This window comes from Rhinatrema bivittatum, chromosome 3, assembly GCF_901001135.1.
Source record: "Rhinatrema bivittatum chromosome 3, aRhiBiv1.1, whole genome shotgun sequence".
Classification (NCBI taxonomy): Eukaryota; Metazoa; Chordata; class Amphibia; order Gymnophiona; family Rhinatrematidae; genus Rhinatrema; species Rhinatrema bivittatum.
The window spans coordinates 417,877,103-417,895,674 of NC_042617.1; the positions used below are offsets into that span (position 1 = coordinate 417,877,103).

At 42.7% G+C, this 18,572-nt stretch overlaps 1 protein-coding gene across 12 annotated transcripts in view; it reads right to left on the reverse strand.

The window, feature by feature from the left end:
* The window catches only part of MCPH1 (microcephalin 1), a 714,835-nt gene that overhangs the window by 418,801 nt on the left and 277,462 nt on the right, over positions 1-18,572 (reverse strand). For all 12 annotated transcript variants that reach the window (XR_003855670.1, XR_003855672.1, XR_003855671.1 and 9 more), the window contains one exon: positions 15,426-15,588. Coding sequence is in view for 9 of the 12 variants with exons in the window: in XM_029595742.1 (XP_029451602.1) it covers positions 15,426-15,588 (163 nt within the window). In the remaining 3 variants the exon portion in view is untranslated. The remainder of the gene's footprint in view (positions 1-15,425; positions 15,589-18,572) is intronic.

Below are 18,572 nucleotides of genomic sequence, written 5' to 3' on the forward strand. Positions count from 1 at the left end.
CCTTGACATCTCAAGTAGGCCGCGACCACTACGAGACCACTAAAGACTCGAGAGGTGCGGATGCTAGGCCGAACGGCAGTACCCAGTACTGAAAGTGACAGGGACCGACCAGGAATCGAAGGAATTTGCAGTGAGACGGAGTGTTCGAGATATGTGTATACGCGTCCTGAAGATCTAGAGAGCAAAGCCAATCTCCTCTTTGTAGAAGAGGAAGTAGAAAGTCCAAGGTTACCATCCAGAACTTTTCCTTCTGCAGATATTTGTTTAAGGCACACAGGTCCAGTATTGGACGAATGCCTCCTGACTTTTTTGGGATGAGGAAATACCTGGAATAGAACCCATGCCCCTGCTGGGAGAGGGGCACTGGTTCTACTGACTGGGATTTCAGGAGGGTTGAAACCTCCTCCTCCAGAAGAGAGGAATGGTCGAATGATCTCCACATCAGCCGAGGTGGGGAGTCCGCCGGTACAGTTAGGAAGTTGAGGTGGTAACCTTGAGTCAGTACAGCGAGAACCCACTGATCTGAAGTGATCGTGTGCATATGTTGAAGTGGCACAACCGACCACCGACGGGTACGGACGGCAGAGGAGGTTGGCGTATGCTCTCCAGCGAGGCATCAAAATCCAGCAGCTGGGCCCAGTAGAGGTGCTGGCTGAGTCTTCTGAGGCCAGGATTGTCTGGCCTGACCATTCTGGTAAGGTCTGGAGGGGCGACCTCGAGTAGCAGGAGGATAATATCTCCGAGGCTTGAAGGACGGCCGCTTAGTGTCTCTTCAGAATGTCCTTTTAGAGGTGGACGGGAAAACAGAAGGCACGGATGAAAGATGGCGTAGCATCTCGTGGTAGTCTTCGAGCTGTGCTACAGTCTCCTGGATTTTGTCCCCCGAAGTGATTGTCTCCAGCGCAGGGCAGGTCAGCCAATTGGCCCTGTATCTCTGGTCTTAAGACAGAGGACTTCAGCCAGGCCCACCTTCGTGCAGTAATTCCCACTGCGGACACCCTAGAGGCAGTGTCAAAAATATCATAGGCAGCACAGAACTCGTGCTTGCCAGCATCTAGACCCTTCTGAGCCAAGGCATTAAGTTGATCCTGAAGCTGGTAAGGTAAAGATTCAGATAAATCCTGGATCTTCTTGAATAGGTCTCTGTTATATTGGGTCATGTATAACTAGTAGGAGGCAATGCGAGAAATAAGCATTGATCCATGGAAAACATGATGGCCAAATGCATAGAGGTACCTCTGTTCTTTCCCTGGAGGAATGGAAGAATGAGGTTTAGAACATCGTGCTTTTTTCTGGGCTGACCACAACCACAGAATGGTGATCCAGCTGTAGTTTTTGGAAACCAGGGGCTGTCTGTACCAGGTAGTTGGCATCTGTTTTCCAATTCACCGGTGGTACAGAGCTTGGATGCTCCCAATTTCTCTTCAGCAAGTCCAGGAGAACTTCATGAACAGGTATGGACATGATCTCCTTGGGTGTATCTACGAATTGGAGCACTTCCTGCATTTTGTGTCTGGAGTCCTCTTCTGTCTGAAGTTGGAATGGTACGGCTTCAGATATTTCCTTTATAAAATTAATAAAGGACAGATCCTCTGGAGGAGAACATCTTCTCTCCTCAGGGAGACGTGGCTCTGAATGTAGATCATCAGTATCCTGGGAAGAATCATCGATCCAAGGATCGTAAGGTTGATCACCGGCTCCCATAGTATCTCCAGAGGGGAGTAATGGAGCTATTCCTGAAGGATCAGGCTTAGGTACCGACGGCATCGATGGTGGCACCGATTGAGGATGATGCGGTATCGATGGCAGAATAGGCACTGATGGAACCGGTGACATCGACGGGCGAATCGGTGGCAAGATCCACAACGATCCGGGGATAGGTTCCGGCATCGGTGTTTCCTTGTCTTCTGATGACAAAGGTATCCTCGGTTCCACTGGAGGAAGGGCACCGATCAGCACATCCAGTCTGCCAAGTAGCGGTGTGAGCGCCGTGGGTATGGGTCGGTGACTGGGGCTGGCATCGGTGTCTGCGCCGATGGACGTTGGAAGACCTGCAGTGCCTTACCGATGGCCTCTTGGATCATCCGATCCAATTCCTCGTGGAAGCCTGGGGCATGCAACCCCAGCTCCGGAGTAGGAGGCAATATTAGCGTAGCCGGAGGGTCCACCGGTGAAAGTGGAGTCGCGGCTACCGGCACCAACGAAGGTGGGGGAACACCTCGGTGACCCAGTCGCAGAGGAGGATGGGAACTTCTATGGACTGGATTTCTTTGTCGGTGGCTCTGTCGATGCTGAGGGCTTGCCTAGATCAGCGGGCTGAGCTTTCCGATGACTGTGTCGACGCTTTTCACAATGTTCTCCTCGGTCCTTCTCCGGAGCCGATGAGGAAGAAGTCGACACCTTCGGAGTAGTCGTTGCCGGTCGGGCAGCATCACTGCTGGTGAGAGGTCGATGGCACCGGCTCAGACGATGTCGAAGCGGTCGATGGAGTCAAGGCTTTGCCTGAAAAAGAAACTCCAAGATCTGTAACAAAGTGAATACGCTAGATGCAATAGAAAAACTGAGGAATGGTTGGGGCCCTGTTGAGCCGCGCTACAAAATGGCCACCTGAACCGCTTGCTCCGCGAACCTCAATCGCAATAAAGGCAATTTTTGCAAAGCAAACTCGACCCAACTCCTCCGTGATTGTATATCTCGACGTGAGAACGACTCAGGATGACCTCCCAAAAGCGGACGACCGATCTTAAACAATTCTCCTTCACCAAAGTGGCTGAGGAGCTCACGAACGTGGGAGAGGAACAGGCCTCCCAGCCTCCTGACCACGTTGACGTTGAGGCGGGATCGCAAGAACTGCCTGCTGGTTTAGCCAAGCACAATCCTGAGGGCACGTATGCGGACCTTCCGACCCAGTCTGAGATTAGGAGCTGGTTTATGGAGCTGAGGGCGGATTCTCAAGGCCCATAAAACAGAGTTACTGGCGTCCATTACCGAAGTGAAAGAGGATCTTTGCGCTATGGGACATCGGGTGGACGAACTAGATTCTCAAGCAGACAACCACAGTCAGATTCTGGACTCCCTGGCAGCCCAAACTAAACAATCTATTTCGGAGCTGGAAGCCCTCGCAGAAAAGGTGGAAGACATTGAGAATAGGGCGCGAAGGGCAAACCTGCGCTTTCGGGGGGTGCCAGAGACATATCAATATCAAAACTGCGAGCAAACTGTGGTCCTGCTATGCAAACATCTTTTAAACCTGCACTCACAGGATGCACCGTTGAATGAGGAAGAGCCCAAAATTGACCTGGAAAGAGCGCATCGGGCTTTGGGCCCTAAAAGGGATAACCAACCCCGTGATATTATAGTTAAGTTCCACCATTACAAGACTAAGGAACAGATTATTCAAGCAGTACGTGCGCATCCTGAGTGGAGATGGCAGGACCTACATATTTCCATTTACAATGATCTGGCTCCTATAATGCTGCAAAAACGCTATCAACTATGTGAGGTGACTGCTGCCCTGCGTCAAGCAGACATTCGCTACCGTTGGGCATTCCCATTTGCGCTAATATTCCAACACAAAGGGATTTCTTACAAGGTAAAGTCTTTGACGGAGGCGGTGGACTGCTTCCTGCAGGCGGGTCTGGAGACCATGTTCGCCATGACAGCTAAGCCGAACCCTGCATTGCCCGATAATACATCAAGATGGCGCCGGCCGGGCCCTGGGAGAGGCCGCCTTCGCCAACAGCGTACGCAATTCAGCGACCAGCGCACGAACGAGGGCTGAACTTCATCTGCAGAGGGATGCAGCTGACTACTTACCGTCGCAGGACCAGTCTCTGCGATTGCTGTTTCTTTTTCTTTTCGATGCAGAAACATTGCAGTCGACAGTATATTTTTTCCACTATTAGTGGGTCGAGTGAACATCACTATTTTGCTACTAAAATGTTGCCTGAATGTTAATGTTTTATTTATCTTGTTATTGCAGGGAGGGGGAGGCGGGATGGCGGCTCAGAATGCCGCTCATGATGTACCCCACGACCATTGATTCGCGAAAGGGTGGCGAATCTGACCCTTGTAGGGAGGGGGAATGTTGGAGCTCACATGGGGACTTTTTTTTGAATGGACAGCATATAGCCTATATTATTTTATACTTTAAGCAGCAGGCCGAAATATGGCTGGCAGATTTTGTTTTCAGATTAATATCAGACATGGTGGGTTCCGTCATATGTTTTTCTTATAAGTTCACTAAACATGGTTACTATAATTTCACTTAATGTAAAGGGGCTTAATTCCTATAGGAAGCGATATCTCCTGAAGCGGGAATTAAAGCAGCTTAAAGCTGATATTACTTTTATCCAGGAAACGCATTTGAGACGTAAATATAATCATCTTTTAAGGTCTCAGGAATTCTCACACACTATTTTGGCTTCCAGTGGGGGATCTAACAAATACGCAGGTACTGGAATACTTATTTCTGCCCAGCTGGTCTATGATCTTCTTTTGCAAGTTGTAGACCCATTTGGTAGATATGTGCTGGTAAAGATAAGGGTTGGTACTACCATATATACCTTAGTATCTATTTATGCACCCAATCGGGACCAAGAAGTCTTCTTCCAGGAACTCCATAGCCTATTACTAAAGCATGCTGAGGGGGCTCTTATTGTAGGAGGTGACTTTAACATTATCCTATGTCAATCCCTGGATAATTCTACTGGCCGGGCCCCTGTCAACTCGTCCAATCGTCGTAAATTGAAAAGTTTAATGGAGGACTGGCAGTTGGTTGATATCTGGCGGCATAGACATCCTCACTCTCGAACATACACATTCTACTCTGCACCTCACGACAGCTATTCATGGATTGACTGCCTTTTGGTAGATAAACTATTATGCCCCCAAGTCCGCAAAGCAGACATCAAAGCCATTACGTGGTCAGATCATGCTCCAGTACTCATGGAGGTAGAGTTGGGAGTCAGGGATGTGGGAGATTGATTTTGGAAATTAAATGAATCCCTCGTGCGGGATGACAAGTTTGTTCAAACTCTGGAGGCACAGATACAAGAATATTTTCTTTTGAACGCAGACCCTGGCATTTCCCCCAGCACTCTGTGGAATTGCTCCAAAGCAGTGGTGAGGGGGTTATTTATTTCCAGAGCTACAGAATGTAAACGTAAACAAACGCAAGCTAGATCTGCCCTAATGACCCAGATCAACAAAGTAACTAAGGAACATATGCAGAATGGGTCCCACCACTGCTATACTAAGCTGTTGGCCTTAAAATCTGAACTCCATCAACTAGATAATAGTCACTTACTGCACTCCCTAGACCTCACTAAGCAAGTATACTGTGAGGGAGGGAACAAAGCAGGGTGCTTCCTGGCTAGACAGTTGAAGGCTCGTATATCCCAAAACAACATCGCCAAGATTAAAGGGCCTAGTGGAGATATACTTACGGATTCCTCAGGCATTCGTGCTGCGTTTTCCCATTTTTATGAGACACTTTACAGTAAAGAGGAATCAATCCACGGCCATCAGATTGCGGAGTACCTGCAGTCAGTTTCACTGGCTACCCTTACCCCAGAGCAATGTCTTTCTTTAGATTCCTCGATTACTGCTGGGGAGGTAAATGCGGTAATTAAATCTTTGAAGATGGGTAAATCTCCAGGCCTCGATGGTCTATCAGGGGCCTATTATAAAAAATTTGCCCAAACACTTTCCGAACCATTAGCGCAGTATTTTAATAACCTTTGTGGAGATGGTTCTATTAGCTCTCAGGCCAATGTCGCAGGCATAACAGTACTTGCCAAGCCTGGGCGGGACCCAACACAATGTAGTTCTTACCGCCCTATCTAATTAATGTTGATCTCAAGATCCTAGCGAGACTTCTTGCCCTGAGACTCCCTGGCTTAATACATTCTGATCAAGTGGGGTTTGTGCCGCAGTGCATGGCGGCACACAACATTCGTAAAGTGCTGGATTTGGTGTGGTGGGTGTGAGAGGAGAAGGAACCGGCAGTATTGCTTTCAATTGATGCTGAGAAAACATTCGACCTGGTCCACTGGCCATTTCTTTTTCACACCTTGTGTAAGATGGCATTTGGGTCCTTCTTTATTAAGTGGATACAGAAACTATACGATCACCCTCAGGCCAGGGTTAAGGTGAATAATGGGTATGGATCGGCGTTCCACATTGGGCGGGGAACTAGGCAGGGATGCCCACTATCTCCCCTACTTTTTGCCCTTTACCTGGAGCCCCTGACCACAAAAATAAGACATGCCTCTGATATCAAAGGTGTCACATTGGGGGCCACTCAATATAAGTTATCATTATTCGCTGACGAAGTCCTTCTTATGTTGACGGACCCCCAACAATCATTAAGGGGAGTCATGCGGGAGCCGCAAAATTCTGGCAGGGTTTCCGGTCTCAAAGTCAACCTGAAAAAATCTGAGCTACTAAATATTAACTTACCAGCTCAGGACCGGCAAGTTATTAGCCAACAACTTCCCTTTAAATGGGCAAAATCCTCTATCAAATATCTAGGTGTGCATATTTCATCACATTTACCTGATCTACATGACATTAATTATAGACCACTCATATCCAAGATAGTCACAGATATGAGTAGGTGGAATAAGGACGTCTATTCCTGGTTAGGCAGAATAGCCATCGTAAAAGTGTCCATCTTGCCTAAACTCCTGTATTTGTTCTCTTCGCTACCCATATATCTTTCTGCGGCCATTCTCCGATCCTGGTGAAAGAAAATCTTTGATGTCATCTGGAGGAGGTGGCCTCCGAGGGTGGCTAGACATGTGATGTACTTACCTAAAGCTAGAGGAGGCCTGGCAGTTCCTAACCTTGCTTGGTACTATAGCGCATCCCAACTATGGGCCTGTATAGACATTTATCGGCGCCTATCGCCGAAGCAATGGGTTCACATAGAACAAGCCATTGTAGGACCCATGGAATTAGCAGCTATGATGTGGCAACGCCGTAACACATGGCGTCCAGTGGGTAAAATGCCGGAGTCCCTGAGAGTCACACTACGCTTGCGGGCTGCTTGCAGGCAAAGATTGGTCAGGAGATACTTATATTATTATCAATCCTCCCTTCAGAATAATATCCAATTCCCTACAGGTTATGAATCAGCAAGGCTAGCGGCTTGGAGGTCTCAGGGCCTGCATTCCATTGGACAAATGTTGTTCCAGGGAACTGTTATGCCTAGAGACAAATCTTTTGCCACTTTTCACCTAGACCACAGAGATTTTTTGGCTTATGCGCAGGTGGCACACTTTAATCACCTCCTCCAGAGATCCTCATATTTGAGGCCGGGCCAGTCCTTGATGGAGTCATACATTCAGCATTGTGATGTCATAAAAGGTGTAGTTTCCAAACTATCAGTTACTTATACCAAACCCATCACACCCCTGTGGATTCCAAGCTCAGTGGGAATCAGATTTGGGCAGATCCCTGGGAGGAGACACGTGGCGACAGGTTTTTCTGAAGGCACGCTCTAGCTCGATCTCAGCCACAGTAGAAGAGAACTGTTTAAAGATGATTTATAGGTGGTACCTTACCCCAGTTAAATTATATAGGTGTTACCCGATTCTATCTGACTTATGTTGGAGAGCTTGTGGGGCAAGTGGCTCCTATATACATATTTGGTGGGACTGTCCTGTGATTACGCCTTTTTGGCAATCCCTCTTTGAGTGGCTTGGACAGATTCTATCACAGCCGATAAGGGCGTCGGCAGAGATGGCTCTCCTGCATGTCTTCCCAGATAGCCTAGAATCTAAGTATCACAGATTTTGTGTTCATGTATTTATAGCGGCCAGATCTTTGTTGGCCTGTCACTGGAAGACGACTCAAATCCCTACTTTACAGGCCATATTAGCTAAACTACAATCATATTATACTTTAGCAGCACTAACCGCGATGAAACATCGCTTAGAAGCTCCCTTCAGAAAGTCCTGGAAACCCTTTTCCGACTACCTGCTGAGTCAGTGATGTTGCTCTACTTTTAGCCAATGCTTCTGCCCGCAACTAGATATGTACGCGCTCTCTCAAACTTGTTTTTATTATTGTTTCTTTTGATCTCATGTGCTTGTATTTACGGTAATAGACTGTATTTGGTACCAATTTTAGGTTTTTGCAGATAAATACGGCTCCACTATATGGGTAGTGGGAGGGAGGGGGGAAAATCGGATTACACTATATGATGTACAGACAAGAACACGGTATGTGTCTAGGTATTGACTTTATTCTTTTGCACTGTATCATGAGTTTTCATTCGATGTTGTAACCATTAAAAACTTTAATAAACATTAAATTGTAAAAACTGAGGAATGGTTAAGAATTTATCAACTATGATTTAACACAAAAAATTCCAGTCATTCATTTGGGGTACAAAAATCCAAGACAGTAATATTTGATGGGAATGAGGTACTTATATGCAAAAAGGACAGAAATCTGATGGTTTTCAGTCTCAAGGTTGCAAAACAGTGCAACTATCCAATGGCAACACAATAGAAATGCATTAGTGCATTGGGAAATATCTAAATGTCTAAATATAAGAAATACAAGATATTGCCTCTTTACAAATCATTGGTGAAACCTTATCTGGAGTATTTGTCTGTCCAATTCTGGAGCCATATCTCCAAATGAATATAGATAGAAAACAGAAGACCAGAGGAAATCTACAAAAATATGCAGAATCTGCACTATAAATTATACGGGGCCAGATATAAAGATTAGAAAAGATGAGAGAAAGGGATTTATGACAGACATTCAAACACCTCAAAGATATAAATAAGGCACAAGAGTCAAACATTTTTCAATGTAAAAAATTCCATAGCAAGAGGTCTTGATATATGGCTGAAAAGAAGTAGACTCAGGAGCAACATAAGGAAATCTTTATTCACAGATACAACTGGTATGGGTATCGGTATGATAAAGCCAGAGAGCAAGCACAATTTGTGATACTGGGAGAAAAAAGAGAAAATGGACAGATTACACAAGCCTTGCTGTCTTTATCTGCCATCTTATTCTATGTTTCTATAATCATGTTAATGCACAGAAATAAAGCATACTGTAGCAGACTGATAAATAATGCCCCATCATTTAATGCTTGAGGAGGTCTTTAAAGCACACAGAACCCAAAGAATTAAGAATTTTTTGACCAGTAAAAGATCATATGTAATAATTTAACTGTCCCCTTAAAATAGAGCATACATGATATACTCCTGGGGGAATTGTGAGTAGAATTCCCCTCCTGTGCAGAATATGGCAACCTGGGAAGGCAGATGATTGTGAGGTCAAAGGCTACATCACTACACCATGCCAGAAGGGAAAAGCAGTAACATCAGGCCAGTAAGAATGATCAGCTACTGCATCATTAGACTTCAGGGCCAGGAAGAAAGATAAGTTGCCTTTGCCTTAGGTTGGAGGCATTAGATCAGGAAGGAAGTGAAGGCAACGGCTGCTGCACACAGATATGATGGAAGCTGAAGAGATGGAGCTGGGAGTGAGGAGGGATCAAGCCTACGGTGGGAGGGGGAGAGAAAAGGAAGGAATAAGAGAAAGCACAGGAATGGAGAGGAAGGGGAAGGAGGAGAGGAAAAAGGTGTCATGGGGGAGCAAAAGTGTGGAAGGGGAAGGAGAGACCATAGACAGGGGAGAGAGAGAACAAGAATTTACAGAGAGATCGAGCATAGGGGAAGGTGGGAGAGGAAGAGAGTGAAGGTTATTACATTTAATTTTAAATTATTCGAATGAGGTGAAGTATGAAGGTAATTTTCAAATGCATTTCTAAATGTAAAACTATTTCATGCACAGACAAAAGGTTATATACAATTTTAGAATTTCAAATTTTCCTAGAAATGCCATGATCTCTGCAAGAGAAGTGTTCCTGAAGTATTTGACAGATGGTTTAAATTATTCTGTTGAAGCACTGCCTCTGACTGCTAACATTTATTATTTGTCTCAGATGATTTTGGAAAATGTAGAAAAAGTACAACCAGCTATGCAGTTAAATCTGGACAATTTAGATGTTCCTCAGTTGTTACAAACTTCTAAAGAAGTATATTTCTGCAACAGTTTTGGTGTTGTCTTATAAATAGATAGAAATTTTCTACTCGAGACTCTGTTCCATTATAGAGGGGACTTATGTTGGGGTTTTGAAGTAGCTATTTCCAGATATCTCCAAGCCTACACAAGGGAAACATTGTTTCTATCAATGAGGTCTCATGCTCTTTCAGATGGTTCTCTTATAAATGCTTAAGTTTCATGGACTGAGATATCTTTTGGGAACCAGAATATCTAAAGCAATTTATTCAGACTAAATCCAAGTTGGTTGCAGTTAGCTCCACATCTTGATTGCTGTATGGGGAACTACAGCACTATATGAAGATTTGTCTCTGTCAGGTAATCTTTATTTTCTGAGTAACAACCTAGTGCTGAGAAGCTTCTCTTTGCAAATTTCTGTTTCTTCTTGTCTCCTCTTAAATTGTGGGCTATTAGAATTATATTTAGTCATTTTCGTCAAGCTTCTCTGCTTTGTTGGTTTTGGTTTTTTTAGATGAATCAAGCGAACTTATTTATTTTCCAAAATCATTTTTATTGAGGCATTGAGGTGATGTTACAAACCATAGAATAACAAAAAATTTCAACATTCAAGCAAACCGAATCAGCCAATAAGAATAAGTGTAGTAGCGCCCAAATAATCAAACAAAATCACATGCCATCATCCCCATGCCTGTTTTTATTATACTTGCAATCGTAACAATTACCTATTTGTCCCCCCAGAAAAACAAACTCAACCATCCTACAATCACACACACACACACATATCCCCTTCCCCTCCTCCCGTATACTTATGATTGGGTTACAGTTCCTGGTGAGGACCTGTCTCCCACCACCTCACTGAGTATCCTAATTCTTTCAGTCTGAGTTGGGTCTGCGGTGTCAAAGTGTCATGAAAAATGCACCAGATGGAGAGATATTCTTGTGGGACCCTCCGATGTAATAGACAGACATCATATCTCTCCCATCTGCATGAAAGAGGTCATATATTCCTTCCAATGACTTATGGAAGGGGAACTCCCTGTAATCCATTCCGCCAAAATGCATTTATGAGCCATCAGTAGAGCAACTGACAAAAAAGTAACGGCTTTTTGTGATAGAAGGTATGGCTGAACGAAAAATGCTCAAACCCTAACAGCAGCACATTGCCTCGGAAGAGCATGGTTACAGAGCACTTTTGAACATCCAAAATGACCTCCTTCCAAAAATAAAAAAATCTGACAGCAAGTTACAAAAAGGTGTGAGAACGCAATTTTACATGATACCTATGACACTCCTCAGAGTCCACCATACCCATTTTACACAGGTGTATTCTATCTATATGACAGTGATGTATGATTTTGAATTGCATTTCTTTCAAAGTTACCTCAACTGGCAATCTACTCAGATCTTCAAAAACTGATCCCAGGACGACTTCAGATATCATACATTCTAGTTCCTTCTGCCAATAATCTGCTAAATTGTGAAGTCCCAACCCTTGTGAACGGGATTTGCAGAGCTTGTACCAGCCTGATATAGTTATTTTACCCCCTGCTACATGATCTACTTCATTGCCATTTAAGCTCTGCTTTGATCTGATCTCTGTCAGCCCCAGTGAATGAAAATAATGTCAGACTTGCAGACAGCCATAAAAATGTGAACTTGGGATATGAAAGCTTTCTTGTAGATGGGAGAAACTTACAAAGAGACCAGAGTTTGCATCTACCAAAAGTTGCAGAAAATGTATACCCCTTTCCCTCCAACCAGCAAAAAGTGGATTTTAGGCCTGGTATACAGGAAGGATTTTGTGATATGGGGAGAGAAAATGAGACATTCCAGGGCCTTCCCGTACACCAGCGCAAGGCTTTCCACTCCTTGGTAATCAAGCTTAAAAAAATATTTCCTTTAATCTGCTTTGGCCAAGTTGCCTTGGACATATGTATTAAGCCCATTGGAAGAGCAAGGGCTGCAAATCTCTTCCGATAGGTGGAAAGCATCATTAGAACATTTCAAGTGTACTTTTTAATGTCATAATATATATTACACTTGTCTATCGCCAAAATGCTTCTGAAACGAATGTAGTAAAACTTTAATAAATCTGGGTAACTGAGAATGAAAATGATGCTTAAGATTGTTGATTGGCTTTAGTTTTCAAGATATGCTTACTGGATCAGTATATACAACATTTGACTTGGGGAAAATTGTGGAGGATAAGGATCTTAAATTAAACCAGATATGACTTATACATCTTTGACTGAATCTATGAATAAATCTATGAATGGTTTGAACAGTACTTGCTTTTTGAGCACAACAATGAATGATGCAATCTGAAGCTTATACTGTATCATACATGATATGAATTGGATTATGTTATTCCTAGAAGTCACAGATGGTGGAATCATAACTCAGTTTACATCTTTTTCAAGATTATGCATTTAACTATGCGTTGCGTAGCAAGGCAAAGATGATGAGGAAAGCCTTCCAGTTATTGATAACAAATTTTCTCGGAACCAATAAGGCAGACAACTGCAAGGAGTTGGTGTAAAACCTCCTCAAGGAATACAAAAGTCTTGGCTGCAACATGTCACTAAAGATACAATTTTGCACTCATCTAGACTTTTTTTCCACCAAACTGTGAAGCAGAGAACAGTGAGCATGGCAAGTGATTTCACCAGGACGCTACAACAATGAATAAACAGTATCAGGGCAAAGGGATCCCATCAATTCTTGCAAACTATTGAGAGATAGTGACAAGAGATGTTTCATTTAATGAATACAAGAGACAAGCTAAAAGCCAAGTAGCCACCAAATAAGGACTAAATTATATACATATATATAATAGTTTTTGGCCTTTTGTTTTAGAGTAAATTTCATTTATATAATACTTTTCCTGATTTAGTTTTTTAAAGTGTTACATAAACAAGGCAGGTGAAATATTATTCAACCATAAAGAACCAACAAGAGAGAGAGCTATTTTAGATTTAATTCTTAGTGGAACGCAGGATTTGGTGACAGAGATAACAGTGGTGGGGCCACTTGGCAATAGTGACCATAACAAGATCAAATATAAACTAATAACTAAAAGGGGAACAATAAATAAATCTACAGCTCTAACACTAAATTTTCAAAACGGAAAATTTGATAAAATGAGGAAAATAGAAAAAACCTGAAAGGTGCAGCTGCAAAGGTTAAAAGTGTTGAACAGGCATGGACATTGTTTACAAATACAGTCCAGGTGTATTTCATACGTTAAGAAAGGTGGAAGGAAGGCAAAACGATTACCAGCATGGTTAAAAGGTGAGGTAAAAGAGGCTATTTTAGCCAAAAAACATCCTTCAAAAATTGGAAAAAGGATCCATCTGAAGAAAATAGGATAAAGCATAAGCATTGTCAAGTTAAATGTAAAACATTCATTCATAAGACAGGTGAAGAGAGAATTTGAACTGAAGTTGGCCGTAGAGGCAAAAACTCATAATAAAAACTTTTAAAATTATATATGAAGCAAGAAACCTGCGAGTCAGTTGGACCGTTAGATGACGGAGGGGTTAAAGGGGCTCTTAGGGAAGATAAGGCCAATGCAGAAAGACTAAATGAATTCTTTGCTTCTGTGTTTACTAATGAGGATGTTGGGGAGATACCAGTTCCGGAGATGGTTTTCAAGGGTGATGAGTCAGACGAACTGAACCAAATCACTGTGAACCTGGAAGATGTAGTAGGTCAGATTGACAAACTAAAGAGTAGCAAATCACCTGGACTGGATGGGTATGCATCCTAGGGTACTGAAGGAAATAAAAAATGAAATTTCTGATCTATTAGTTAAAATTTTTAACCTATCATTAAAATCATCTATTGTACCTGAAGACTGGAGAGTTGCCAATGTAACCCCAATATTTAAAAAGGGCTCCAGGGGCGATCCGGGAAACTATAGACCAGTGAGCCTGACTTCAGTGCCAGGAAAAATAGTGGAAATTATTCTAAAGATCAAAATCGTAGAGCATATAGAAAGACATGGTTTAATGGAACACAGTCAACATGGATTTACTCATGGAAAGTATTGCCTCACAAATCTGCTTCATTTTTTTGAAGGGGTTAATAAACGTGGATAAAGATGAACCAGTAGATGTAGTGTATTTGGATTTTCAGAAGGCGTTTGACAAAGTCCCTCATGAGAGGCTTCTAAGAAAACTAAAAAGTCATGAAATAGGAGGCGATGTCCTTTTATGGATTACAAACTGGTTGAAAGACAGGAAACAGAGAGTAGGATTAAATGGTCAATTTTCTCAGTGGAAAAGAGTAAACAGTGGAATGTCTCAGGGATCTGAACTTGGACTGGTGTTTTCAATATATTTATAAATGATCTGGAAAGGAATATGACGAGTGAGGTTATCAAATTTGCGGATGAAACAAAATTATTCAGAGTAGTTAAATCACAAGAGGATTGTGATACATTACAGGAGCACCTTGCAAGACTGGAAGATTGGGCATCCAAATGGCAGATGAAATTTAATGTGGACAAGTGCAGGGTATTGCACATAGGGAAAAATAACCCTTGCTGTAGTTACATGATGTTAGGTTCCATATGAGGAGCTACCACCCAGGAAAAAGATCTAGGCATCATAGTGGATAATAATTTGAAATCGCCGGCTCAGTGTGCTGCAGCAGTCAAAAAAGCAAACAGAATGTTAGGAATTATTAGGAAGGGAATGGTTAATAAAACGGAAAATATCATAATGCCTCTGTGGAGGCTGCACCTTGAATACTGTGTACAATTCTGGTCACCTCATCTCAAAAAAGATATAGTTGCGATGGAGAAAGTACAGAGAAGAGAAACCAAAATGATAAATGGAATGGAACAGCTCCCCTATGAGGAAAGGCTGAAGAAGTTGGGGCTGTTTAGCTTGGAGAAAAGATGGCTGAGGGGAGATATGATAGAGGTCTTTAAGATCATGAGAGGTCTTGAACGAGTAGATGTGAATCAGTTATTTACACTTTCAGATAACAGAAGGACCAGGGGACATTCCATGAAATTAGCAAGTAGCACATTTAAGACTAAATGTAGGATAGGGGAAAAGTGGTTAGGATAGGGGGTAGGGAAGTTCCCTCATTAATTGGACGGAGTGGGAGGGAACTGAGAAAGACGGATGATGCGTTGCCGCATGATTATGGCCTACGTCTACCCCGCCTTGTGTGCGCTGCCTGTGATTTTACATATCTAAAGTATATAAAACAATACCTTAATAAGCCTGAATCATTTTGGAATAATGTGCTTTGGAGTAGTGAAATTAAAATTGAACTGTTAAGCTACAACACAAGATATTTAACTTTAATTTCTTAACAATGTTTCTAATATATTGTATATAACTTCATAGTCTTACCCAATCAGCGGAAACAATCCAGCAGCCTCTAGCTATTCCTAGCATTACATTCAAAGTGCGCCGTGGGTTTCCAGCAACTACATGGGTAGTAGTTTCACACACACTGTCTGAAAATAAAAAGCCTCCAAATTTGTTTACCACTTGAATAAGGGCATCCTGTTTTCTGCAAAAATAAAAAGTGAAACAAAAATCAGAAAAGGCACCGGTGAATCATTTATATAAATAGTATACTGGCTAAAATGCAATTCTTACATATTTACATTAAGCTTTTTATGATTATCAATAAAATCAGAAATTCTAGGAATGAAGGTAACACCACAAGAAGAATTTACAAGTTAAGCAGTTAAGTTGGATAAAGATCTGTTCATTAAGCCTCAAATATGTTCCATAGTTAGCATTTATTTTTATGGCTTAAGATTATTACAATTGTGCCACCATTTGTCATCTTGGCTATTGTAATTCATACTAATATCACTATTAGAATTGATTACTGCAATTCACTATATCAGGGAATTCAGATACTAGCTTGAAGCTGTTACAATTGCTCTAAAATACCACCATACGGTTTTTATTTAAAAACATTTTTATACTGTCTTTTCACAGACAACAGCTGACCAAAATGGTTTACAATAAAAACTTTTATAAAATAAAAACAAGAGATAAAATAAAATAGGAGATAGTATCGATTAATTAAATGAAATTACCTAAAAAAAACCCCCAGTAATCTATAAAAAACAAAAAATAGTAAAGTTAAGAAAAAAAATACAAAACTATACTAAATTTTTCTTCTTAGCAGAAGCTGGGAAATTTGAACTTATTTCTGAATTTTGCAAGACTTGAATTGGCTGCCAGTGGAGGCCAGAATTAAGTTTAAGATTCTGACTTTTGTTTTTCACTGTGTATTAAGAGGCGACCTGGAAAACCTGGCAAATTTGTTCTCAAAATGTGTTTTGTCATTAAGGTCATTGCAACAGCCCCACCCACTGACCCCCTCTCAGCCAATCAGCATTTACTTATGGGGTAAGCCCTGCCCTGCACTATCCCCGCCCCCTTTGACATCAGTTATAGCCTTGCCAACACCCTGCCCTTTTGATGACTTCACTTCTGTTCACGCCACCCTGTCTGGCCCTTGTAGATGATGCAGACAGGAACCGGAAATACATTTTTGAAGATGGTGGCAGGGGCCTGTAGACAGGTGTGAAGGATTATATAAGCGAAAACCCCAGAATACCTTAAGGTACCAGATCCAGAGATCAGGTCCGGGAGGAAGCCCCTGGGAAGGTGTATATCTAGTCAGGCCCAGGAAAAAACAGGAGGAACCTTAGAAAGGACCCAAAAAAGAGATTAAGTTGTGGTACTACTTCTTTTGTTTATAAGCTATGAAGATACACAGTGTGTTTTCTGTTGTACCTTAATAAAGTCCCTGAATATTCAGTCAGAGCCTAACCTGTGTCTATTCTCTGGCCATTCTTACTGCACATGGTGCTACACTAGGGCTAAATTGACATTAATTTGTAACAGTGCATTTAGTTATGGTACAGCTCTATGAAATAAACTGCCATTGGTTGTTAGAGAAAAGCAAAATGTAAGTTTTGTTAAGTCAAAACTTGCTATTTACCCAAACTCTGGGGTGATTTATCAGCTAGTATTTATTCTGTTGAAAGGGAGTATATTGAATCTGCATTACAAATATGTTTTACAAAGGATTACAAATGGGTAGATTGGTATTAAGTAGTCCTTAGGATGAAAGACAGTTAAGAATAAGATTAATTTATTTACCGTATTTTTCGCTCCATAAGACGCACCTGACCATAAGACGCACCTAGGCTTCAGAGGGGGAAAATAAAAAAAAAAAATTGTGCTAAACCGGCTCTGCGTCTGGGCGTCTTATGGAGCAAATTAGGGGAGTGCATAGCTTTTTTTTTTCTCCCCATTTTGTTTTCGGGTCTGGGGAGGGCCATTTCGGTCCACTCCCCAGATCAGAAAACATTTCTTTCTCTGGGAACCCCTCCCCCCCAAACCCCCCCCATCCCAACCCTTTAAATTAACAACCCCCACCCTCCTGATCCTCCCCCAAGACCTGCCGACTTAATTCACTACAACCCCCCACCCTCCTGACTCCCCCAAGACCTGCCGACTTAATTTACTGCAACCCCCCACCCTCCTGACCCCCCCCAAGACCTGCCAAACGTCCCTGGTGGTCCAGCGGGGGTCCAGGAGCGGTCCGGAAATGATCTCCTGGGCGTGGGCCGCGGCTGCCAGTGATCAAAATGGCGCCGACGGCCCTTTGCCCTCACTATGTCACTGGGACCGACCGCTGCTATTGGTCGGTCTCAGTGACATAGTGAGGGCAAAGGGCCGTCGGCGCCATTTTGTTTACTGGCAGCCGACGGCCGAAGCCCAGGAGATCATTCCCGGACCGCTCCTGGACCCCCGCTGGACCACCAGGGACGTTTGGCAGGTCTTGGGGGGGTCAGGAGGGTGGGGGGTTGCAGTAAATTAAGTCGGCAGGTCTTGGGGGGGTCAGGAGGGTGGGGGGTTGCAGTAAATTAAGTCGGCAGGTCTTGGGGGAGTCAGGGGGGGGGGGGGGTGGTTAGATTTTTTGTTTGTTTTTTTTTTATATTCGCTCCATAAGACGCACATACATTTTCCCCCCACTTTTGGGGGAAAAAAAGTGTGTCTTATGGAGCGAAAAATACGGTATATGCCACTTATGTGCACATGCCCTAAGTGGCTTACAACCAACATATATAATATAAAATCTGACCAAACTAAAAACAGTTTGAAGTTGTGTAGCACAAAGCATTAAATATTACGGAGTTTAAAAAAAAATAGTCAAAAACACAGCAATAATCAGAGTAAGCTAGTTCAAAGGGTAATGTTTTTAGCTGTTTAAGTGTTTTAATACATTGTAGTGATCTCATTTCATAAGGCAAATTGTTCCAAAGAAGAGGCACCCGAAAAGGCACGCTGAAAAATTTCCAACATAGAGGAAGGGACTTCTAACAGAGTCCAATCTGAAGAGCGTAATGCTATAATTGACTTGCATGATTTTAACATTGTGTTAACTCATGTATCAGAGGAAAGGGCAAACAATTTATGAACCAATACAACAGCCTTATATATAATCCTGTACTGGTCAGGGAG